The sequence below is a fragment of the Schistocerca americana genome, chromosome X, assembly GCF_021461395.2.
Source record: "Schistocerca americana isolate TAMUIC-IGC-003095 chromosome X, iqSchAmer2.1, whole genome shotgun sequence".
Classification (NCBI taxonomy): Eukaryota; Metazoa; Arthropoda; class Insecta; order Orthoptera; family Acrididae; genus Schistocerca; species Schistocerca americana.
Genome location: NC_060130.1, coordinates 672233101 through 672258958, shown reverse-complemented (window position 1 = coordinate 672258958; position 25858 = coordinate 672233101). Strand labels below are relative to the sequence as shown.

At 39.6% G+C, this 25858-nt stretch overlaps 1 protein-coding gene across 1 annotated transcript in view; it reads right to left on the bottom strand.

The window, feature by feature from the left end:
* The window catches only part of LOC124555746 (vacuolar protein sorting-associated protein 13A-like), a 689798-nt gene that overhangs the window by 465312 nt on the left and 198628 nt on the right, over positions 1-25858 (bottom strand). Inside the window, exons 23-24 of the mRNA XM_047129770.1 lie at positions 20222-20409; positions 14177-14411 (exon numbers count right to left, since the gene is read on the bottom strand). Coding sequence (XP_046985726.1) covers positions 14177-14411; positions 20222-20409 — 423 coding nt within the window. The remainder of the gene's footprint in view (positions 1-14176; positions 14412-20221; positions 20410-25858) is intronic.

Below are 25858 nucleotides of genomic sequence, written 5' to 3'. Positions count from 1 at the left end.
TGAAATGCTGCAGCTCACATATTCACCCTGCTCGGGTTGTGGGTTGATAGTTTATTTGCTGCCTGAATAGCAGCCTTTGTGTGTGCCTAAAAGAAATTGTATGATATGAGTGTAAAATTCAGTATTATATATATTAACCTAATGTCTAACAATAAATTATTAGATGAACGTCAGCCGAAGAACCCGAGACAGAAGCCAATAGGCAGTTTGACTCCACAGTTACAAGAAAAAATGGTAGCAGCATGCTTATAAATATATTTATTCTTCTATGTTTTTGTTTATATATGATATATACTATTCATGAAGAAACTGGTCAAATTAGGCTACTGGCTTACTTATGTTCTATTCCTTTGATATATGTTTATTTAATTTGTTTATGTATTTAATAATGTGTGTTAGAGCACGTTTATGGTCCAGCCATAGGAATATTTATTTAATTTCAAGTTATTTAAATGTAAATCCATTATTTGGAATGTGTGTCATTATGTTTGAGTGTGTGCATTGGCTTGTAGACACGGCAGGAGCGATCTACCCAATCACAGCACTTGTGAATGTGGAGACTGGATGGAAGTGGGAGAAGAGTACAGGATAGGACATGGTAGAGTCTTGGATAGTACGGCGCGATGGACGTACAGTCACGGGAAAGACTTAGAGAGTGGAGCAGTTTGCGCATGGTTGCAGTAGATAGAAATATTTCATAGTGCTGACTTGTGAGATTTCCGTGGCATCTGCAGTGAAGACGTAGTATGCATTTAAAAGTGAATATCTTGAGAGCTATGTTGTTGCTCATAAGTAATTACATGCAGAAGGAATCTATTGTTTCCTTGTTAATCAACTTATATTTAATTTAATTGCTGGACCATCGACACCAATAAGTGTTTTACAGTAATAAAGGGCCTTCTCAAAGGTACTTCTGCTATCATAGGCATCATTTAAAGTCATTAAAATAGTGCCTGCAGAATTGATTTAATTGCAAACTTTCATTTATAAATGTGTATGTACATTCAAAATTCACAATTTCCGAGTGATAGGAACCTTCAACCATTCAATTCATGTGTCTATTCATATTATATACTGTAGACTCAGCAGTATTTGGCTTGTATTGCAGCAAGTATGTATGCCAGCCCCTATACAATGCACAACCAGCTGAAACTTTTAATATTTCAACTCTGAGTCAGAGGGTACATACTCGAGGGCCAACATCATTTCATCATCATTATTAGAATTCCCACAAGCTCCGTGTTCAGGTACCCACGAACTTCACGATGATAGTGGAGTGGAGCTCCATCATGCTTAAAGATGAACAGAGAGTCCAATTGCATTCGAGGCATCAGCCATTGTTGCAACATGTCCAAGTAGGAATATCTAGTGACAGTGCTCTTGGAGAAGAAGAATGGCCCATACAGTTTTCGATGTGGCAAGGCACAAAAAACATTTACCTTTGGAGAATCACGCTCACATTCAGTGCATTCGTGTGGATGCTTTGTACCCCAGATTCAACAATTATGCCTGTTCACTTTCCCATTAGTGTGAAAAGTGGCTTCGCCGCTAAAAATTAAGCAATCAGCGATGCCATCCCCATACTCATTCAATTGTTCCAACTGCAAACAAGACTCAAAATGCTTGTCTTTGTCTTCATCATTGAGCTTCGGCTCTAGCTCCAATTTGAATGGTTTCATAGACGGCATCTGTCGCAGGACTTTCCACACTGTCACTGGAGCCATTTAAAGTTCATGGTATGCATGACTCACTGATTTCTTTGGACTCCTTATGAATGTCTCTCATACACGCTCCACATTCACTTCACTCACACTGGAACATCCGCTTCTCTTTGCTGGGCACAAGCAACCTGTCATAACAAATTGGTTGTGCCAGTGGTAAATGGCCTTCCTTGTTGGTGGCTTCTTACTGTACTTGGTTCTCAACACCCACTGAGCAGCTGTAGCACACTTGTTTTTGTCAAACTCCAACACAAAGAATCTCATTCTGCACCTGAACTCGCCATGTTTGTGACTAGCACTGACTATCAGCGAATTACCAAACTACGCTGTGGCAGTATACATGAAAAAGCTTTTGGTGTTTCTCTTCAAAATGACATATGTATGTTAAAATGACAATGCTAATATGTACTTGAATCTGATTCATGTACTTGCATCCAATACTGATAATTATCTATGTCTACATCTATACTCTACAAACCACTGGCAGAGGGTACATAACTGGCGGGGGGTACATCCTACCGTACCAGTTATTAGGGTTTCTTCTTGTTCCATTCACATTTGAGCATGGGAGGAATTATAGTTTGAATTCAGTAATTGTCCTAATTTTACACTCACAATTCCAATGTGAGTGATATGTAGGGGGTTGTAGTATATTCCAAGAGTCATCATTTAAAGCCAGTACTTGAAAATTTGTTAATTGACTTTCTCAGGACAGTGTATGTCTATCTTCAAGAACCTTCCAGTTCAGTTCCTTCAGTATCTCTGTGACACTCTCCCATGGGCCAAACAAACCGATGAACATTTGTGCTGCCCTTCTCTGTACACACACAACACCTTTGTTAGTGCTATTTCACATTGGTCCCACACACTTGAGCAATATTCTAGAAACAGTCACATGAGTGATTTGTAAACTATCTCCTTTGTAGACTGATGACACAAAAGTAAGTATGTAACAGTACACTTGTTCGCCCACTGCTTGAATACTGCTCACAGGTGTGGGATCTGTACCAGATAGGGTTGATAGAATAGATAGAGAAGATCCGATGGAGAGCAGCGCACTTCATTATGGGATCATTTAGTAATTGCAAAAGTGTTACAGAGGTGATAGATAAAATCCAGTGGAAGACTCTGCAATAGAGACACTCAGTAGTAGTTCAGACGTTCTTTGCAAAACAGTTTTTAGCATGGATATGGACTGCAACTGCTGTGTTCGGATGCAGTCTGAGTTGGCATCCCTTCGCTCCCAGCTTCAGGCAGTGTTGGCTTCGGTCACACAGCTTGAGGCTGTTGCCAATGGGCATCACTGTGGGGGTCCGGATGGGGGTTTGTCGGGGACGGCCAGCTCGTCCCACGCATCCCCTGATCGGACTACGACTGTGGTTGCCCGGGATACTGGCCGCATTGAGGCTGATCCCTCACCTGTGGTAGAGTGGGAGGTCGTCTCAAGGTGTGGCAGGGGGCGAAAGACATTCTGCAGGGCTGAGCGGAAAGCCTCTCCAGTTTGTCTGACGAACCAGTTTCAGGCTCTGTCTCAGGCTGATACTGATCTTCAGCCTGACATGGCTGCTTGTCCTGTTCCAAAGGTTGCCCCTCAGTCTGCAAGATCCGGGCAGTCACAGAGGGTGGGCTTACTGGTAGTTGGGAGCTCCAACGTCAGGCGCGTAATGGGGCCCCTGAGGGAAATGGCAGCAAGAGAGGGGAAGAAAACCAATGTGCACTCCGTGTGCATACCGGGGGGAGTCATTCCAGATGTGGAAAGGGTCCTTCCGAATGCCATGAAGGGTACAGGGTGCACCCATCTGCAGGTGGTCGCTCATGTCGGCGCCAATGATGTGTGTCGCTATGGATTGGAGGAAATCCTCTCTGGCTTCCGGCGGCTATCTGATTTGGTGAAGACTGCCAGTCTCGCTAGCGGGATGAAAGCAGAGCTCACCATCTGCAGCATCGTCGACAGGACTGACTGCGGACCTTTGGTACAGAGCCGAGTGAAGGGTCTGAATCAGAGGCTGAGACGGTTCTGCGACCGTGTGGGCTGCAGATTCCTCGACTTCCGCCATAGGGTGGTGGGGTTTCGGGTTCCGCTGGATAGGTCAGGAGTCCACTACACGCAACAAGCGGCTACACGGGTAGCAGGGGTTGTGTGGCGTGGGCTGGGCGGTTTTTTAGGTTAGATGGCCTTGGGCAAGTACAGAAAGGGCAACAGCCTCAATGGGTGCGGGGCAAAGTCAGGACATGCGGGGACCAATCAGCAATCGGTATTGTAATTGTCAACTGTCGAAGCTGCATTGGTAAAGTACCAGAACTTCAAGCGCTGATAGAAAGCACCGAAGCTGAAATCGTTATAGGTACAGAAAGCTGGCTTAAGCCAGAGATAAATTCTGCCGAAATTTTTACAAAGGTACAGACGGTGTTTAGAAAGGATAGATTGCATGCAACCGGTGGTGGAGTGTTCATTGCTGTTAGTAGTAGTTTATCCTGTAGTGAAGTAGAAGTGGATAGTTCCTGTGAATTATTATGGGTGGAGGTTACACTCAACAACCGAACTAGGTTAATAATTGGCTCCTTTTACCGACCTCCCGACTCAGTAGCATTAGTGGCAGAACAACTGAGAGAAAATTTGGAATACATTTCACATAAATTTTCTCAGCATGTTATAGTCTTAGGTGGAGATTTCAATTTACCAGATATAGACTGGGACACTCAGATGTTTAGGACGGGTGGTAGTGACAGAGCATCGAGTGACATGATACTGAGTGCACTATCCGAAAATTACCTCGAGCAATTAAACAGAGAACCGACTCGTGGAGATAACATCTTGGACCTACTGATAACAAACAGACCCGAACTTTTCGACTCTGTATGTACAGAACAGGGAATCAGTGATCATAAGGCCGTTGCAGCATCCCTGAATATGGAAGTTAATAGGAATATAAAAAAAGGGAGGAAGGTTTATCTGTTTAGCAAGAGTAATAGAAGGCAGATTTCAGACTACCTAACAGATCAAAACGAAAATTTCTGTTCCGACACTGACAATGTTGAGCGTTTATGGAAAAAGTTCAAGGCAATCGTAAAATGCGTTTTAGACAGGTACGTGCCGAGTAAAACTGTGAGGGATGGGAAAAACCCACCGTGGTACAACAACAAAGTTAGGAAACTACTGCGAAAGCAAAGAGAGCTCCACTCCAAGTTTAAACGCAGCCAAAACCTCTCAGTCAAACAGAAGCTAAACGATGTCAAAGTAAGCATAAGGAGGGCTATGCGTGAAGCGTTCAGTGAATTCGAAAGTAAAATTCTATGTACCGACTTGACAGAAAATCCTAGGAAGTTCTGGTCTTACGTTAAATCAGTAAGTGGCTCGAAACAGCACATCCAGACACTACGGGATGATGGCATTGAAACAGAGGATGACACGCGCAAAGCTGAAATACTGAACACCTTTTTCCAAAGCTGTTTCACAGAGGAAGACCGCACTGCAGTTCTTCTCTAAGTCCTCGCACAAACGAAAAAATGGCTGACATCGAAATAAGTGTCCAAGGAATAGAAAAGCAACTGGAATCACTCAATAGAGGAAAGTCCACTGGACCTGACGGGATACCAATTCGATTCTACACAGAGTACGCGAAAGAACTTGCCCCCCTTCTAACAGCCGTGTACCGCAAGTCTCTAGAGGAACGGAGGGTTCCAAATGATTGGAAAAGAGCACAGGTAGTCCCAGTCTTCAAGAAGGGTCGTCGAGCAGATGCGCAAAACTATAGACCTATATCTCTGACGTCGATCTGTTGTAGAATTCTAGAACACGTTTTTTGCTCGAGTATCATGTCGTTTTTGGAAACCCAGAATCTACCATGTAGGAATCAACATGGATTCCGGAAACAGCGATCGTGTGAGACCCAACTTGCTTTATTTGTTCATGAGACCCAGAAAATATTAGATACAGGCTCCCAGGTAGATGCTATTTTTCTTGACTTCCGGAAGGCGTTCGATACAGTTCCGCACTGTCGCCTGATAAACAAAGTAAGAGCCTACGGAATATCAGACCAGCTGTGTGGCTGGATTGAAGAGCTTTTAGCAAACAGAACACAGCATGTTGTTATCAATGGAGAGACGTCTACAGACGTTAAAGTAACCTCTGGCGTGCCACAGGGGAGTGTTATGGGACCATTGCTTTTCACAATATATATAAATGACCTAGTAGGTAGTGTCAGAAGTTCCATGCGGCTTTTCGCGGATGATGCTGTAGTATACAGAGAAGTTGCAGGATTAGAAAATTGTAGCGAAATGCAGGAAGATCTGCAGCGGATAGGCACTTGGTGCAGGGAGTGGCAACTGACCCTTAACATAGACAAATGTAATGTATTGCGAATACATAGAAAGAAGGGTCCTTTATTGTATGATTATATGATAGCAGAACAAACACTGGTAGCAGTTACTTCTGTAAAATATCTGGGAGTATGCGTGCGGAACGATTTGAAGTGGAATGATCATATAAAATTAATTGTTGGTAAGGCGGGTACCAGGTTGAGATTCATTGGGAGAGTGCTTAGAAAATGTAGTCCATCAACAAAGGAGGTGGCTTACAAAACACTCGTTCGACCTATACTTGAGTATTGCTCATCAGTGTGGGATCCATACTAGATCGGTTTGGCAGAGGAGATAGAGAAGATCCAAAGAAGAGCGGCGCATTTCGTCACAGGGTTATTTGGTAACCGTGATAGCGTTACGGAGATGTTTAATAAACTCAAGTGGCAGACTCTGCAAGAGAGGCGCTCTGCATCGTGGTGTAGCTTGCTCGCCAGGCTTCGAGAGGGTGCGTTTCTGGATGAGGTATCGAATATATTGCTTCCCCCTACTTATACCTCCTGAGGAGATCACGAATATAAAATAAGAGAGATTAGAGCGCGCACGGAGGCTTTCAGACAGTCGTTCTTCCCGCGAACCATACGCGACTGGAACAGGAAAGGGAGGTAATGACAGTGGCACGTAAAGTGCCCTCCGCCACACACCGTTGGGTGGCTTGCGGAGTATAAATGTAGACGTAGACGTAGCTCAGTATGGGCTCTTGTTGAAGTTTCAATAACATACCTTCACTGAGGAGTCAAGCAGTATATTGCTCCCTCCAACGTATATCTCGTGAAGAGACCATGAGGATAAGATCAGAGAGATTAGAGCCCACACAGAGGCATACAGACAATCTTTCTTTCCACGAACAATACGAGACTGGAATAGGAGGGGGAACCGAAAGAGGTACTCAAGGTACCCTCCGCCACACACCATCAGGTGGCTTGTGCAGTATGGATGTAGATGGCACCTCCCCACTATTCTACCAATAAACAGAAGTCTACCACCTGCTTTGCTGACAACTGGACCTATTTAATCATTCCATTTCATGTCCCTACAAAGTATTACACCCAGATATTTGTAGAGTTGGCTGATTCTAACAGTGACTCATTGAAATTATAGTGATAGGTTTTTTTGTTTTGTGAAGTGCACAATTTTACATTTCTGAACATTTAAAGCAAATTGCCAATCTTTGCACCAATTTGAAATATTATCGAGATCTGACTGAAAGTTTATGCAGTTTATGTAAGAAAGTGCTGGATCACCTGCAAAAAGTCTGAGGTTATAGATAACATTGTCTGCAATGTCATTAATGTACAACATGAACAGCAAGGGTCTCAACACACTTCCCTGGGGAACACCCAAAGTTACTTCTACATCTGTCTCCCTCCAAGATAACATGCCAAATCCTCCATACCAAAAAGCCTGAATCCAGTCACTAATGTCATTTGATACTGCGTATGATCATACTTTTGACAATAAATGTAGGTGTGGTACTCTGTCAAATACTTTTTAGAAATCACAAAATACTGCATTTATTTGCCTGCCTTGATCCAAAGCTTTCAGGACATTGTGTGAGAAAAGTGTGCATTGGATTTCATATATCAATGTTTTTGGAATCCATGCTGGTTGGCACTGAAGAGATCATTCTGTTCAAGATACCTCATTATGTTTGAGCTCAGAATATGTTCTAAGATTCTACAACAAATCAGTGTGAAGGATGTTGGATGATAGTTTTGTGGATCACCTCTACTAGCCTTCTTGCATACAGGTGTGACTTGCGCTTTTTGTCAAGAAGTGAGTGTGGTTTTTTGCTAGAGGGATTTATGACATACTATAGTTAGAAGAGGGGCTAACTCAGCTTCAAATTCAGTACAGAATCTGACAGGGATTTCGTCAGGTCATGAAGCTTTGTTCAATTTCAATGGTCTCAACTGTTTCTCAACACCATTGACACTAATACTTATTTCATTCATCTTTTCAGTGGTACAATGATTTAACTGGGGCATTTCTCCTGGGTTTCCTTTTAAAGGAACATTTGAAGATGGTGATAAGCATTTCAGCTTTTGCTTTGCTACCCTCAATTTCAAGTCCTGTCTCATTTGCTACAGATTGCACGCAAACATTGGTTCCACTAACAGCCTTTACATACAACCAGAATATCTTTCAGTTTTGTGAAATATCATTTGACAACTTTCTGCTATGGTAGTCACTGAAGGCATCACACATTGCTCTCTTGACAGCCTTTTTTTTTTTTTTTTTTTTTTTTTTTTTTTTTTTTTTTTTTTTTTTTTTTTTTTTTTTTTCAGTGACTGCATACTTTGGAGATTCCCTGCCATTATGAACTGTTGTCCTGGGTACATCTCTATCTAGTGCATGGGCAACTATTCCTTTAAACTTGAGCCATAGTTCCTCTACATCTTCCTGCCTACACTGAAAGTTTCACATTCCTCACTGAGATATGACACTACTGATTATTTATCTTGTTTACTGAACATATATATCTTCCTGCTTGTTTCAGTTGTCCTTTGTACCTTGGTAACCATCACTGCCACAACCGTGTCATGGGCACTCAAAGAGGACAGGTCTATTTGTTCCCATTAGATCCAATATATTTTCATTATGAGTAGGGTTCCAAACTGCTTGTTCTCGGTAGTTTTCAGAGAAGGCATTTAGTAATCTTTCATAGGATCTCCTTCACACCCACCACTAACAAAATCGTAATTTTCCCAGTTACCTGTTAAATGATTAAAATCTCCACAAGTGATTACAGTATGATTGGGGAACTTACGTACAAGTGAACTGATGTTTTCTAAAAAGTGTTTGGTTACATCTGGCAATGAGTCTAGTGCACAATAGAAGGATCCAGTGATAATTTATGCTCACCCCTGATACTGAGTCTTGCCCAATCAGTCTCATATACAGCATCAATTTCTCACATGCAGCTTCAATTTCTATCCTCATGGATTTGAGTTTCTTGTCTACTGTGGCAAATACATGACCTCCAATTCAAATTTGCCTATTCTTTCAACATACACATACATTTCCCCCAAAAATTTCACTTTGTACAATTTTTCATGAACGCTAAATAATGGGTCTACTTAATAAAGGCACCATGTGAACAGAGACAACCAACTTTGGAGCGACATGCTTTTTCAGTAAGCATATTTATGTGAAACATCAGACTAAAACCTGTATCATAAGGTAAAAAATACAAAATGAACCATAAAGTGTACAAATGTGGCATTGCCATTATGGCTGATGTGTTGTTACAAATAGAAATATTATTATTGATTGATTACAAACTTTGTACAATTTTTCATGATCAGTAAATAATTCTTTTTTTAAATTTTTATTATTATTATTATTTTTAAGAATCAGGGCCACTTGAACAAAAGGCATTATGAGAAAAGAGGCAACTTTGAAATGTCAGGCTTTTTCTTTAAGCATATTTCTGTAAAACATCAGTCTAAAACCTGTATCATTAAGTAAAAATCCAGAATGAACCATGAAGCATACAGATATGGTGCTGCCATAATGGTTGATTTACTATAACAAATAGCAATAATATTATCAATTACAAACTTTCTATTTTCTAAAACCTGTGTTATGAGGTAAAAAATACAAAGCAAGCCATACGACATACAGACGACCACAAACTAACTAAAAGATGAATGAAACTTCCAGGTTTTGTACGTAGTTTTAATCTCTATTTCTTCAGCAGCAACTTGTTAAAATTACTCAAGAACCACTGTCTACGGCCTGTGACCTGTTCATATTAAAGCCGAAAAGCCTGGCACTTTCATTCATCTTTTGGTTAGTTTGTGGTCATTTGCAACTTCTATGGTTCATTCTGTATTTTTTATCTGATGATACAGGTTTTAGTCTGACGCTTAATAAAAAAGCATGTTACATTAAAGTTGTCCAATGTATCAGCCATGACAACAGTGCCACATTTGTACACTTCATGCTTCATTTTGAACTCTTTACCTCATGACACAGTTTTTAATCTGATGTTTTACATAAACATGCTTAATGAAAAAGCATGTAACTTGAAAGTTGCCTCTGTTATCATGGTGCCTTTTATTCAAGTAGGCCTTGACTCTTCAATAAAAAAAAATAAAAAAATACGTATATTACTGTTCACGAACAATTGTACAAAGTTTGAAATTGATAATTTTATTTATATTTGTAATGACATATCAACCACAATGGCAGTGCCACAGAGCGCACACCATCTAGCACCAACTACACTCTTGCTCATAAATTAAGGATAATGCTAACACATGGTGAAACAATGCTCTGGTGGGCAGTTTGCAGGTTTAAATTACCTTGGGGTATGACCATGTAGTGCATTTGACCTGTGGTCGTCGCACGGTGAAGCTGGCAGCAGTCCGCATACACAGAGATGTGTTGGTGCATGTCAGAGTATGGTGAAGCAAGTAAGTGTGCAGACATTTTCAGATGTGCTAATGGTGACTGTGTGTTGAAAATGGCTCAAAGAACACATTTTTATGACGTTATGAGGGGTAGAATACTAGGGCAACTGGAGGCTGGTCAAACACAGCAGGTCATAACACGGGCCCTCCGCATGCCAAAAAGTGTGATCTCAAAATCATAGCAACAATTACAGATGACAGGAAACGTGTCCAGGTGCTACAGTATGGGATGCCCACAGTGTACAACACCACAAGAAGACTGATATGTCACCATCAGTGCTCGCAGATGACCACGGAGTACTGCAGGTAGCCTTGCTCGGGACCTTACCGCAGCCACTGGAACAGTTGTCTCCAGACATACAGTCTGCATATGACTGAAGAGACATGGTTTATTCACCCAGAGACCTGCAAGGTGCATTCCACTGACCCCTGGTCACAGAAGAGCACATAAAGCCTGGTGTCAAGAACACAGTATATGGTCATTGGAACAGTGGCCCCAAGTTAAGTTCACGGACGAATCCAGGTATAGTCTGAACAGTGATTCTTGCCAGGTTTTCATCTGGCGTGAACCAGGAACCAGATACCAACCCCTTAATGTCCTTGAAAGGGACCTGTATGGAGGTCATGGTTTGATGGTGTAGGGTGGGATTATGACACCTCTGCAAGTCTTTGACAGACGAACTATAACAGGTCAGCTGTATCGTTACATCATTTTGCACCAGTATGTCCACCTTTTCAGGGGTGCAGTGGGTCCAGCCTTCCCCCTGATGGATGATAATTAATGGCCCCACTGAGCTGCCATCATGGAGGAGTACCTTGAAACAGAAGATATCAGGCGAACGGAGTGGCCTGCCTGTTCTCCAGACCTAAACCCCATCAAGCACATCTGCGATGCTCTCAGTTGATGTATCACTGCACATCTTCAATCCCCTAGGGCACTTCAGGAACTCCAATGGGCGCTTGTGCAAGAATGGGAAGCTATACCCCAGCAGCTGCTCAACCACATGATTCAGAGTATGCCAACCCTGGCGTTTTGTAGCACATGTGTTTTAGGACAGTTTTCTCAACTTATCACCAGTACCATGGACTTACAGATCTGTGTCATGTGTGTTCCCTATGTTCCAATGCTATTAGCACCAGTTTTGTGTAATGCCACATTGTGTGGCACCACATTCTGCAATTATCCTTAATTAATGAGCATGAGTGTAGTTGTCCTAAGTGAGAATGGCCACTTCACTTGGTTGTCTGTAGCACATGTTTAGGTGAAATCTTATTTTTCTGTATAGATTTTTAAAACCTATGTCACTTTTCACATTATTTGACAACCTTGTCAATATTGTATGTCTGCTTTGTATCAAAGGTTATGCATTAACTCTTGAAGGTTTTGTTGTCGTATGGTGGTTCAGTGTAGAGGCTCCATTTATACATGTATGTACTTTTGTAAGATTTTAAAAAAATATATTTGTCACCAGGTAATCTGAAGATTGGCAGAGCCAAAAAAGTGTAATGAATCAAAAAAGGATCCAGAAACATACTGTGACTATTTTTTTGTGACCAACTAGCCATTTTAAAGCCAATTTTATTCTTGTGATTGCAACGGTCACATGCATCTTCCAAGATTTTCAGTCATGTCTGTGATACCTTGAGTCCTCCTCGGTCCCTTTCCACCCTATACATGTCACCTAGATTTACCATTGACATCCCACTCATAGTCAAATGGACAAGTAAGAATAGATCCTGTACTATCCACAGGAGAGGATAATACTCAAGGTACCTCTGGTACCAGTATCACAGGTGGATAACTCTCCAGAGATTTGCAACACACTTATTTGCAGCAGCTACCAATCATCTGACAGTAGCAAGGTGATTTCCAGCTCCTTAAGAATGTCAGCCAACTCATCCTGTGATTGAGAACAGCATTCACAGTTGGGCTGCATTTTGGCTGGTGCAATGTATTTCAAGGCAGTGAAAAGATGATTTTAAATTAAAGCCTTGGGTAATCTTTTAATTGTTGAGCTAAGAAGTTGCTAATTCCCTATAAGAATTGAAGCAAATACAGAAAATGAATTTATATTAAGATAACACAGAAATCCATAGTAAAAATGACTAGTTTCCTATAACATTTTGAGGTTAATTATAGTTGTTAGCAAACTTGAATACATAATTAATTTATGCTAAATGTAAATAATATACAGGACTACTACTCTTTACAGGAAAACTAAATGTAACATAATATGTTAGTCAGAATATTTGTTACAGTAACTAAATCACAAACACTGATTTCCTACAGATTACTCATGGATTATGCAATGGACAATGACAGCTTCTGAAAATTCGCAAAAATGCATGTTTACTTGCATTTATATACAATGAAATTTAGGGGTGATGTATTCTTGGGCTGAAGAAGAATTTTTTGCAAATTATACTTTATCCTAAAGTATATGATGATATTTACAATATAAGAGTGAATAGTCACTGATAGCCTACAGACAAAAACCAGCAGATATCGACAAAATATGTGTAATAGACAAATACTGTGATACATCACTGTCCTGTTCTGAATGACTGCGGCTCTTTTTCAGAAAGCAGAGGAAGACATATTTCATGAAACATATTACACTTTGTACTGTGAGCTAAGAGAAGCTTCTTGACATTTTGAAGATGCTATAATGGTATGTATTGAATTGTTATTGTATAATAAGTTGATTAATTGTATTATTAATTAATTAATAACTACTTGAGTTGATAAGCATGTATTCATTAATTAAGTTTGTAGTTACAGAACAGTAGCACTCTCCAAACATGAAGAAACTAATAATTAGTGTGTCATATTAAATGCAATCTATTATGCCTTCTCATCAAGCAAAGCATGTGCTGTGAATAGAGCTGCTTGGAAAATTAATATTCAACTGTTCCCTAGAGTATTTAGAGAAAATCATCGTCTGACTTTAGTTATAAGTATTGTGTTACAGATCACAGTAACAGGAGAGGGAGTGACTCACTTACTTTGGGCAGTGTGTATGTGTGTGTGTGTGTGTGTGTGTGTGTGTGGGCAGGGTTGGGGGGGGGGGGGGTGGAAGGGGGGGGTTAAAAACACAAACAGATCATTGCTAACCTTAAAGATGAAGTGATGGATGGATGATGGCTAGGTATACAAGAGTTGCTATAACTTCTTATGTTTTTTACTTTCATCACCAATCTGGTCTGGTTTTTAAAGCCCATCAGCCAGCATATATTTAAAGTGCCTGTTCACTGTTCATTTATTCATATATAAGGTAAACAATGCTCAATCATCTCATTCACCGTTTTCATTGATAATTTATTACTTATCCTTATAACAAATATTATTCATTCAATAAAATCAATCTGTATATCAAGAGTGTCTCAAACTCACTTGTAATAACCACAAACATGCACACATTTCTACTTTTGTTTTAATTAATAGCATTTCATAATGAATTCTGATGGTAAGACAAGAAAAACTGAAAATATAAATACAGTAACATGCTAGAAATAGAAACGAATGAGGAAGTTCTAACTATAATCCACTAAATTGTACTAAATACTAATTCATTACAGAAATATACTATCAAAAATGAGAAAGCATGCAGCATAAGTGGGTGTAATTTTTATTTAACATGAAAAAATGAAGAAAAAAGAATTAGTTTAACTGATTACCCATTAATTTTCCTTCAGCCAAATTGTCATTCCATACTGAAAGTAATGTTGCAAGATCTCGTTGGCCAAGATTGATGTGTACAATTTCCATTCCACCATTTACATCATACAGAAGATAATCTCGATGCTGCTGTAGATAAGGACCCGGTGTAGGTGGTAAGTTAGTCATGGTATGATGGTAGGCAACCATTCGTTTGATGTCAAGCCTTGCATTTAGTGGCTCCAATATTGGTTCCTGCATAAATGAAATTAGAGCTACTTAGAGTTGCAAAAATATAGTTATACACATAGTTTATTAAGGCTAAGCCATGTAAAGTTGTAAAGAATGTATCCATCAGCTACAACAAAGTTCAGAATTTTGGGTTATATCATGTGCTTACAATAAACACAAAGGCTTCTTAACTGCTGCCATTTTCAACCGGTAGAACAAGAAGAAATAGATGACAAACTACTTATACAAAAAGAGGTAAAAGAAAATTCTCACCAATTACAATTTTTTCCATTCCTCTTATTTTCTCCTCATGTTTCTCAACTTAATAACAATATTGATTTGTAATTTCAAAATATATAAAACTGAAATTTTAAATGAAACGAATAAATGTAGTTCTCTCTATATTTTGAAGTACCACTGTAACAAACCAGTGGCAGCCAAAAATTAGTGGTGAGTTTCTACGTGTTCTGTTGAGTTACTGTTTCAGCATAACACAGAGAAGAACATCATAAATCAGTCACACGAAGAAAATCTGAGAGAGCACATCATCTAAAAAATACTCGTTGCATACTGGTAGCCTGTAGACTACAAGGTGCAGTGTGCAAAAATTTTTCAAGTTAATGGTTGGATTGTCTTGCAGAGTATTTTAAAAGCAGACCAAGTTCTCATTATCATTTCATTAGTTTATTGCAACACTGCTACTGTTAAATTTTGTGCATGTTTTACACAATGTTCTGAACAGTCACCAAAGAAATTTTTGTACAATATGTACTGATTCTTGAAACTTTGTAAGTAGGCATTCAATGAGTAATTGGCATCTATTTTCAAGCAGTATTTTTAATTTTTGTGATGTTCTCCACTTACTCAAACAAATCTGTGATCATCTGTGCCACATTTCTTTATACAGGTCCAATATCAGTTGAAACTTCCTGGCAGATTAAAACTGTGTGCCTGACCGAGTCTCGGTCGGGCATACAGTTTTAATCTGCCAGGAAGTTTCATATCAGCGCACACTCCGCTGCAGAGTGAAAATCTCATTCTCCAATATCAGTTGTTTGTCTTATTTGGTATGGGTTCCATCAACTTGGCCAATATTCTAGTATGGGACGTATAAGTGACTTATAAGCAGTCTTCTTTGGAGACAGACTGGCTTTGCTGAGTGTGCTGCCCATGAATCTAAGTCTGCCATCTCTTTCACTTGCGACTGAGCTTATTTTATCATTCCAATACAAATCACCCACCCGGCTAGCTGCACGGTCTAATGCGCTGCTTCCCGAACGGGAAGGAGTGCCGGTTCCCGACACAAATCCACCTGGCGGATTTGTGTCGAGGTCCAGTGTGCCGGCCAGCCTGTGGATGGTTTTTTGGGTGGTTTTCCATCTACCTCAGTGAATGTGGACTGGATCCCCTTATCCTGCCTCAGTTACACTATGTCTGTGATTGCTGTGCAAACACTGTCTGCACATATGCATACACCACCATTACTCTACCATGCAAACATTTGAGGTTAGACTCGTCTGGGATGAGACATTCCCCAGGGGTATGGGGAGGGGAGTAGGGGGGGGGGGGGGTGTCCACTGGGGGCCGAACCGCACAATAACCCTGGGTTTGGTGTGGGGCGGTGGTGGGGTGGCTAGACTGCTGTGGCTTGTTGAGGGTTGTGAACCACTGAGGGCTATGGCAGGACAAAGCCTTTCCATTGTTTCTAGGGCCCCGGTGTCAATACACAATACAATACACCCACACAAACTGTTACACCCAGGTCTTTGTATGAATTGACGGATTCAGTTGTGAGTCACTGATTTGTATTTGTAAGAAACTATGTTTCTGTGCACTACGAATCACACTCTCTTATATTTCTGAACCTTTAAAGCAAGATGCCGATCTTTGTGGAACTTATAATTTTTTTCCTGGACATATGTGCAGCTCTTGTCAGATGGAATTTCCTTATAAAGTGTCCCAACATACTTACCTGTGGCAAGCCTCAAACTTGATCTGTTTGCAGAGAGTCAAGAGCAAGGAATAGCCAACAAATTAAGTATTAGATGTAGTTACAAATGCAAGGCTGTTGTGAAACCAGATGCCAATTGCAAAGCTGTAACTGCAGTAAGCCGTGAAAAAGTATTGGAGCTGAATACAAATGATTTCTCTGTTTCCCTCGCTGGAACAAATGACATAGCAACGAACAATACAAAGGAACTTACAGCTTCTCTTCAGTGAATATTGCTTGAAATGCTTTTTTACTCCAGTCTATGATCACAAATGAATTCTTTAGACGATGACCGGTTTCAGTCTGTAATGACCATCTTCAAATCTTTTTTACACCATGTCCTAAAGTGATACGGCCATATTGGCATCGTCAAAACATATAAATATAATCAGCATAGCATCGTCACATAGATTTAAAATATGGTGTAGAATAGGCTACATCGTCCACATAGTGATTATTGCCAACTAGCTACTATTGCTTGAGTTCAGAAACCAAAATGATTTCATTTTTTCAGTTGCACATCACCATGACCTACCAAACCGGTTCTGCATAAATGAAGAGGTACAAAAAGCAAAGAAAGATGTTCATAACGTCTTCAGATAGTTTAAAAATGCAACATTCATGGATATAAGTGAACTTGAAAGAAGATTCCACACAAATCACAGCCTCCAAGTCAAGAGACTGGGAAAGAAATTCATAATTTGCAAGATTTTAGAAATAGTACATCAAAAATTATGTTCAAAGCAGGATACCTCTCATGACAAATGTGTTGTGTCTAATTCTATAAATAAAAAGTGTGTGGTAACAGAGATGACATCTCTCAAGATCGGAAGTGGACCATTTACCTTTGTGACAGAAACCTCAGAAACAGAACCAAAAATCACTCAGAAACTGACAGTACATATACAGTGTCAACAGCAGATACCACACAAGGAATATGTCACAGGAAAAGTTATGCTAGCGGCCTGAAAACAGCAGCAGCAGTTCCAGCCTCTCCTGTGGAAATAAGTGAGGAAGAAACAGCACCAGTTGCAGTGTCTAATGAAGTGAGCTGAAGGAAAAAAGCAACACCAATAATGGAAATGACATCAACAACAGCAGAAGCGACAGGAGTCACCAGTCTCCTTAACAAGAGAAGAGTCTCACCACCAGCCCACCTGAAGGATTTTTACTAGTAACTGGTATGAAGCAAACATTGAGGTAAGAAATATACAATCATCTGCACTTAAAAGACAGATAAAGGAAAGTGAAAAAAATCATTTAATGCATTGGAATATAAGTGGTCTGAAGGCAGACAGTATCAAAATTGAAGAACTACAAATTGCCCTCAATCATAGCAAAAATATCAAAGCTTATTTATTTATTTATATGAGCATTTACAGAATTCCAGGAAGTGCAGTAACTAAAACTTCATTGTCCAAACTCCAGTGTATTCTTGATAAACTTAAAAAAGAAAGGAGGAAAAACATCATCATAGAAGCTGATTTTATGTAAATGTGACAAGTCTACACAGTGGCTCAAAACATTTTCTTGACATAATTCAGAACTCTGGTTTTAAACTAAATTTTTTTGAATTCACTAGAGAAAATGCGAATTCAGCAACTTGTGTAGACCGCATCTTAACAAATTACGTGTTCAACAGTGAAAACCAGTCCTGTTTAGACTAAGGAATTTCTGACCATTCTGCATTGTTATTGAGCTGCCAGAAAAAAATAAACCAATGTTAAGAAAGGTTTTATGAAAAGAGACTTTAGTAAAAATAAGTTGGACCTATTCCATGACAAGATAGATGCAGTGAAATTTCCCATAAATAATAGTGTGTCAAGCACTGAGAACTTTGATGATTTCCTAAGAAGTTTTCTAGAGGTCTTCAATGAATCAATCATTCCCACCTAGGATCTGGCACCAATCTAATGCTCGAAAACAAGAGCTACATAAAGAAATGAAACACAATAAGGACCCTGAATTTGTTGACTATGTGAGACATTATAAAGTTGCATTTAAAAGTGCTGCTAAAGCTGCCAAAATAATGTCAAATTATAAGTTCATTTTAGGACATAAGAATAAGCCTAAAGCCAGTGAGATACAATATCACAAGGAGTCCCTCAAGACTCAATCTTAGGGCCAATATTGTTTCTCCTTTACATAAATGATTTACCTCTTAATATCAATGCCAAGCCAGTCATGTTTGCTGATGACACTTCTGTACCCCTTGAAAAACAAATGTGGGAGAGATTTCGGATGGTGTTATAAACACACTAAACAACCTAGATACATGGTTTCAAAAACTGGTCTTAAACTTAATTTTTCAAAGACCTTGTTTAGACAATTTAGAACCAAACAATCAAAAATCAGTGACATCAGTATTGTACGTAAAAATCAACTTATGGACAAAGCTCAGTCCATTACATTCTTGGGACTAAACTTGGACAAAAATCTAAGCTGGCAAGCACATATAGATTATTTAAGTAGAAAATTAACCAGCCTTGTCTTTGCAATGGATGTACTATCTGGTATAACAGACATAAGCTGCAGAAAGGTTGTGCACTACAGTTACTCTGAATGCAAAATTAGATATGGTTTAATTTGTTGGAAAATTCAAGCTACATGTCATGAATCATGCTACTTCAAGAACGAATTGTTAGAAAAATGTGTGCTGCCCCTCAAAGAACATCTTGCTCTCCATTATTCAAGAACCTAAAATATTATCTATCCCTGCATTGTATATACTTGAAATTATCATCTTTTTACATATCAACCATGAGCTAACAGAAGAAAACCGTTTCAAACGTATGTACAATACTAAAGACAAAGACAATTTCATGCTTTCACAACATCACTTAAAACTCTACCAGCAGACATCCCAGTACATGGGAAAGATAATTTACAATAAACTCAAGGGTAGAGATGTACTGAGCATGGAGAGAGGTTGACCGAAGAGAAAACTATATGATCTCCTGGTGGAAAAATGTTACTATTCAATTGAGTAGTTTATGAATGATGAAATCACCATTTGAATAGTGAGGCTGTTTAACATTATAGAATTGTGTACAACATTGTGTAGGGCAAGAGTGGGAACAGTGAGATGCAAAAATTGAAATCCAAATTACACTTTAAAAAAAATCTTTATTGGTTTATTATCTTATGATGGAGCTACATCAGGTGAATAAGGTGGGTGTGGCAACAATTCATACCTTAGTGCATGTAATTTTGCCATGGCAATGGCACACTTTTGATCCAGAGTCAAGAGTTGCGGCACCCATCTTGAAGATAATTTTTTCATTTCTAATTCTTCAGCTAAAATGTGACATACCCTTTCAGATGAAATCTGGAAAGTGTGAGCAATTTCATGCACTTTCAATCAGCAATCCTCCATGACCATTTTGTGCACTTTTGCAATGATTTCTGGAGTAGCGACACATCTTGGCTGACCCCTGTGCGGATGATTATCTAAGCTCTCCCAACCAAATTTAAATTCATTTGTCCACTTGGGAACAGTTAAATATGAAGGAGCAGAGTCCCACCAGCATATTCCAGAAATCAGCATGAATGTCCTTTGCTGTCATACATTTCTTTATGAAGTACTTAATCACTGCTCGAATCTCATTTTTTCCGTCTTCACATATCACTATGCCAGAACAACAACAGAGCCACGTCACTGCCACAGCTCTCTTCCAAGAGCACTGATGTGGCACATGTTTACAGGCAACAGTCCAATGAATAACACGTGAACAACTCATTGTGCTAGTGCTGACTTCTCATGGTGATTCCAAGCACTTTTCAAACCACCCTCATACTTAATACATTTTCTAGAATGATTTAAATTGAGGCTGTGTATACATACCTGAATTTCTAGTGAGCCTGCTAATGTCATTACTGCTCTAGAAACTTGTGCAGACTGCAGCCTTACTAGAATATTGTCTATCACAGGCACTGCTGTAGAGCTTGTTGGAGATAGACCACTCCTTGTAGATGAAATATTTGTGGAACTAGAAGATAGCTCTTTGAAGAAGTTTTCCACAGTTAGTTCACCTGAAAACCAAGGAAAAATGTTTAACAAATATTACTATGTGCTACAGTTCATTGGGTATCTTATTCAACAAAGTGATGGCTCAAAATTTGAAAAAAAAAATGCACTGAAAATAAAAGTAGCCCCTTACATGAGTATTTATTTTAATAATCACAGGCTCTCTCATTATAAAAAAGTAAATACTATTTCTTAAAATTTATGGACATTAGGGATAAAATTAGTGCACTTATAAGGTTTTGATACTATACTACATGGTTATTGAGGAACATCTTCACAAATATGCAACTTATGGAAGTTTTCTTTACAGGTACAACTTTTCAAGAAATTAGCAGGGGGCAGAGCTCATTAAAAATCCTCACAGCCTTGTGTTCAGAGAAGAAGACTTTCTATGTACAAACTTCATTTCTTTATCAAACAGTCAAATAGGTTCTCAAGATAAATAACGGAAAATCCAAAGAACAGAGCATGGTTTGTAGACAGGATGAAGTCAAGAGTTGTATCAGGGATAATAGAGAGAGGTAAATACAATTGAAGAAAGGCTGTACTTATTGAAACGTACAGTTCAAATTGGACCCTCCAGGAGAGATGAATATATCCTGAATACCAGTTTTATGGGAAATGGGGGATAGTGGAATAATTTGAAGATCTTCTAAGGAGCATATGACATTTTATACTGAAGGCTATATTATGGATAGACGACAAGCAATCTGCTATTGACAGTTTCAAACTACATGAACCAAGCAGAGACTGAAATACAAACAGAAGCTAATTCCAAAAATGAAGTTTGTAAGAGTCTCTGTTAATGTAGATGTGGAAGTTAGTCAGGTAATTTCTTTCTCATGTTTCCTGATTGGTTATTGACAGAATGCTGGGCTATGCTGCATCTTTGTAGTAACTTATATTGTTCTTAGACTCTTCTCCAGATATTCCTGTAGGGTCTCACATTGAAACTAACAACTCAGGCTCTACAACATTCCTAATTTAAGATATATAGAAATCCTAACACAAAAATAAGGTGCTGTAAACTGGCTGGATCTTTCTTTAAACATCTTAACATCATGAAGTTTAGTTTGGTAAAAATAAATCTCATCATATATTATACAAGTTGACTTAGAACGCATAAATATAATATTTCATCTTGCCATGCTGTTTGTTGTGGTCACACTTCACTAAAAAATGCAATGGCAGAGGACAAAGACATACTCATTTTTCAACTTATGAACATCTTGTATCATGACAGTGTCTTCTGCAACTTTGTGATCAAAGAATCAGAAGAAATAAGGGTACCTGACAATATAATCAATCAGAACAGTGTTTCCCACTGATGATATACATTAGATATTGTAACGTCACAAATCTTCCAATATCATTTCCAAGTGACAGCCAGACAGACAGCAGAAGAAACAGACTGGTAGCCCAGAAACAGTTTCTGAACATCCTTAACACAATAAACTTCTCAGTTCAGTTTAAAAATGAATATTAAGCAAATGGCAAGCTGTGTTAAAATCTTTCTTGCAAATTAACATACCTCTCTGTCCTGGACACACAGATTTTCTATGACACTCAATGCAGAGTCAGGAAGTTCCTATCAGTGTGAATCACTGTGGTAAGATTTCATGGCAGACAGTGGTAGCCCAAAAGTAGTTGCAGCTGTACTTGTTATCTTGTACATACTTAGGAAGGCTTATGCTGATATAACATACATGGGCATATCAGGGTGAGCCTGAATGAGATATTGGAGCAGCATTGACAGCAAAGAATGAAGAATATTGTCACTTTAATAATTCAACAAGGGTAATGCAATGTTGCAAGGCAGGTTAGTTTGCTGAAACAGCAGACCCAGCAGTACTGCACACTCTCATGCAACAAGGGGCTATGCAGATTTCTACACTGACAGTGACAGTGGTGTTTTAGAATATGTGAGTGAAAGTGGTGCATATGTAAAACAAACATACCACTGCAATCTACAACTACATAAGTTTTCTAACAAAATTATTTTCAGTCTCACAGTTCTACCAGGATGACAGAGCTATGCCAGATGAGGTTGCCACATGGACTTGCCAGCAGAAGTCACTGGTTTGAGGTCATGGCAGGGCAACAGCTCTGCACAGTAAGTCCCTCCCAGACTTAGAACAACAGTCCATCACATGTATACTTCAGCAGCATAGCCTATTTCTGCCCAGGGGCAGTGGCCTCGCTCATAGCTGCCCCTCCCTGCACTCCGAGGGCACTATAGTTTGATATCAGAATATGCAGCATCATCTTACTCAGCATGATGTCTGAACCACCATCTACAGTGCCAACATGGTGTGGTGAGCGATGAACCATTTGGTTATGTTTTGGAGGGTGTAATAGACATGGAAGTGAGGCGTAAATGTCATTGTAATTTAAAGGTTACCTTGCTTAGGCCTGAGGAGTTGACTAACTTTTCTGAGTTTAAGAGTAACTGAGAAAGCAGTAATTGGTGTCTGTAAGATGTACACAATGTAACTTCTTGGGCACACTGTGCCATCCTCGGAGTCAGTTCCTCTAACCTGTTATATGTGTCATCGATATGGTCGTATTTCAAGTAAGTGAAGAGAGTCTAGATGGCTCATGATATGATGTAAAGACTAGTTTGAAATGACAGTTTAGAGCCAGAAATAGTAAAGGTGCTGTTAGGAAAGGTAGCTTGGGATGAGCAGTTAGCATTGCTTCAGGTACCACAGCATGAGGTGGATCAAGCTGCCACACAATTACTTTTTCCTTTTTGTGGAAAATCATCTGAGGATGTGAGGTCATTTTTAAAGGACATTAAGAAATCAGTGAAGTTGCGTGGTAGAGAGAGAGTCAATCACTGGGAGTAGCAAAACTGCGACTAATGGAGGAACTGAAAACATGTAAGCTTTATAGAGGTATTAAAAAATGCAGCTAACTTTGAGTATATGGAGAAGATTTTTTTTTTTTTTTTTTTTTTTTTTTCAAAGCTGCAAAGAACAGAATAGTGTGACGTATTTCTGAGGGCAGTTGAGTGCTATTATGAAGAAGTCTGGAGAAACTGTGGGAGATCTCAGTGGCAGGATATGGAAATGTAATGAATACACATAGGAGTTAGGGCAATGTGATGCAGCAAATGCAGTTATGTTATAAGAAGCTGAGCAGGGGGCATCTGATAATTTTCTGATGGGGTGTCACTGACAAGTCAAGAAGGGTGTGTACAGGTGCACCAAAGGACCTCCATTCTGCTAGAATTAAGAGGAGTTTTGACATCAAGCCTGTTTCTAGTATTTCCAGACGTTCAGTAAGAGTTTATCCTTTCATGAGATACATCTAATCATGCTCTGGAACATGTCTTAAGCAAGGAAATTAATGGTGAAGATGATCCTGTAGCCTTTGCATTGAGACAGCTGAATGCAGTGGAGAAGAACCAGTCAATGAAAGAAAAAGAGATGTTGAAGCTCATTGTATGATGTCATGTATTTAGGTGTTGCTTTTGTGGAAAAAAATTACACATAGTGGCCAAACACACAGCTTTGAAGTGATTATTGGGACTGAAGGGCCCATTTAGCAGGCTGACAAAGTGGGCCCTGAGTATGAAGTAGTAAACAAGGCAAGGGATAAGCACAGGAATGTAGATCCATTAAGCAGGAAGATAGTAGTGTTGGAAGATCTGGGCCATTGTCTTGTGGAGTGGCAGGCAGCTCAGAGCACTGACACTGATAGTAAACAATACAGGACCCAATCGCAGTTTAGCACATGTGACAGACTGGTTTGTATGGAAACAAGGCTAGGGCCATGGGAAGTACTAACAGTGAAGTTCAAGACACAGATTTTAAAGGGAGCATATGATCACACATTACCTGCTCATGGAGGGTGTGCCGGCCGGAGTGGCTGAGCGGTTCTAGGCGCTACAGTCTGGAGCCGCGCGCCACTACGGTCACAGGTTCGAATCCTGCCTCGGGCATGGATGTGTGTGATGTCCTGAGGTTAGTTACAGGTTCGAATCCTGCCTCGGGCATGGATGTGTGTGATGTCCTGAGGTTAGTTAGGTTTAAGTAGATCTAAGTTCTAGGGGACTGATGACCATTGCAGTTAAGTTGCATAGTGCTCAGAGCCATTTGAACCATAGAGGGTGCAGAGCAACAAACTGGAGGGTACCTGAGAGATACTGGCAGAAGCAAAAGAAAGCAAATGTCAATCAACATGTTAGAAATTGCATGTAGTGTGCACAACAAGCTGACTTGAATCATACACAAGTGCCATTGCAGAGGCTACTAGAAGCACTGAAACCATATGAAATGCTTGGGATTGACGTACAAGGGCCAATCAAATGTACAGCAGCAGGAAACTGCTTTGTATTAACAATTACAGATCCCTTTTTATGGTACATGGGGCTGGTTGCTATGCCAAACCAGCAGGAAGTGACAATCACACAGGCAATGGTTAACAACAGGATGTCAAAGTTTGGAGTGCCAGGTAAGATAACTACAGACCAGTGTAAGAATTTCATTTCAGCGTTATTGAAAGAGCTGTGTCAGTTACTGCATATGAAAAAGTTAAGAACAAGTCCTCTTCATCCACAGGTCAATGGTAGAATGGAACAGGTACATAGAACAACTGTAACATGTTATGTTACTACACGAAAGCACAGCACGGCAACGGGGATACATATGTAATGTATGTTGTGTCAGCATCTCATTCTCTCATTCAAAGTACACACGAGTACTGTTTGTCCCCATATGAGGTGGTGTATGATCAGAAAAAATGCCATCACCATTCCATCTTGTACAGGAAAAGAGAGATAACGATGGGGAGTCCATCCATGAGGTTGTCAAAACAGTATGAGAAATATGGAAATGAGTACAGATGGCAAATACAAAGGCGTTAGAGAACTAGAAGGAATCAGTGAAATGAACAACAAGTTTACCACAACATAAAGTAGGACAATGGGTGACGTTATGAAGTCCTTACGTGATGAAAATGAAGATGAAAGAGTTCATCACAAGGTATAAAGGACCCTGTTAGCTGGTGGAGACCACTTTGCCAGTAAACATGAACTAAGATAGTACATGTTACACATATAAAGCCTTTTCGAGCTAGAACAGAGTAAATGCCAGGAATTTCAAGGGTGGAACTGTAGAAGACTATGAAGAGAAGAAATCAGAAGAAGATAAAAGATGTATATTTGTAGTGAATAAGTTATATTCATTTTTTATGTCATTTTTGTTATATGTAGTTGGGATTGCTAGTGGATGTGGTACATCAAAGGTAAGAATGGAAGTGAGGCAGGTCATAGCAACAGCAGAAGAGAAAACTGACTTATCTCAATTTTGTCTTCTAATATGATTCCCGGTAACAGGAAGACATACACAATTTGAGTGTTACATTGGTCATATATGCCAAGCAAGTGGTGAGTTCCTGCAAAGTTTGTGCAGGTGAGGATCTGTGGGACATTATTAATTTTGGGAGATG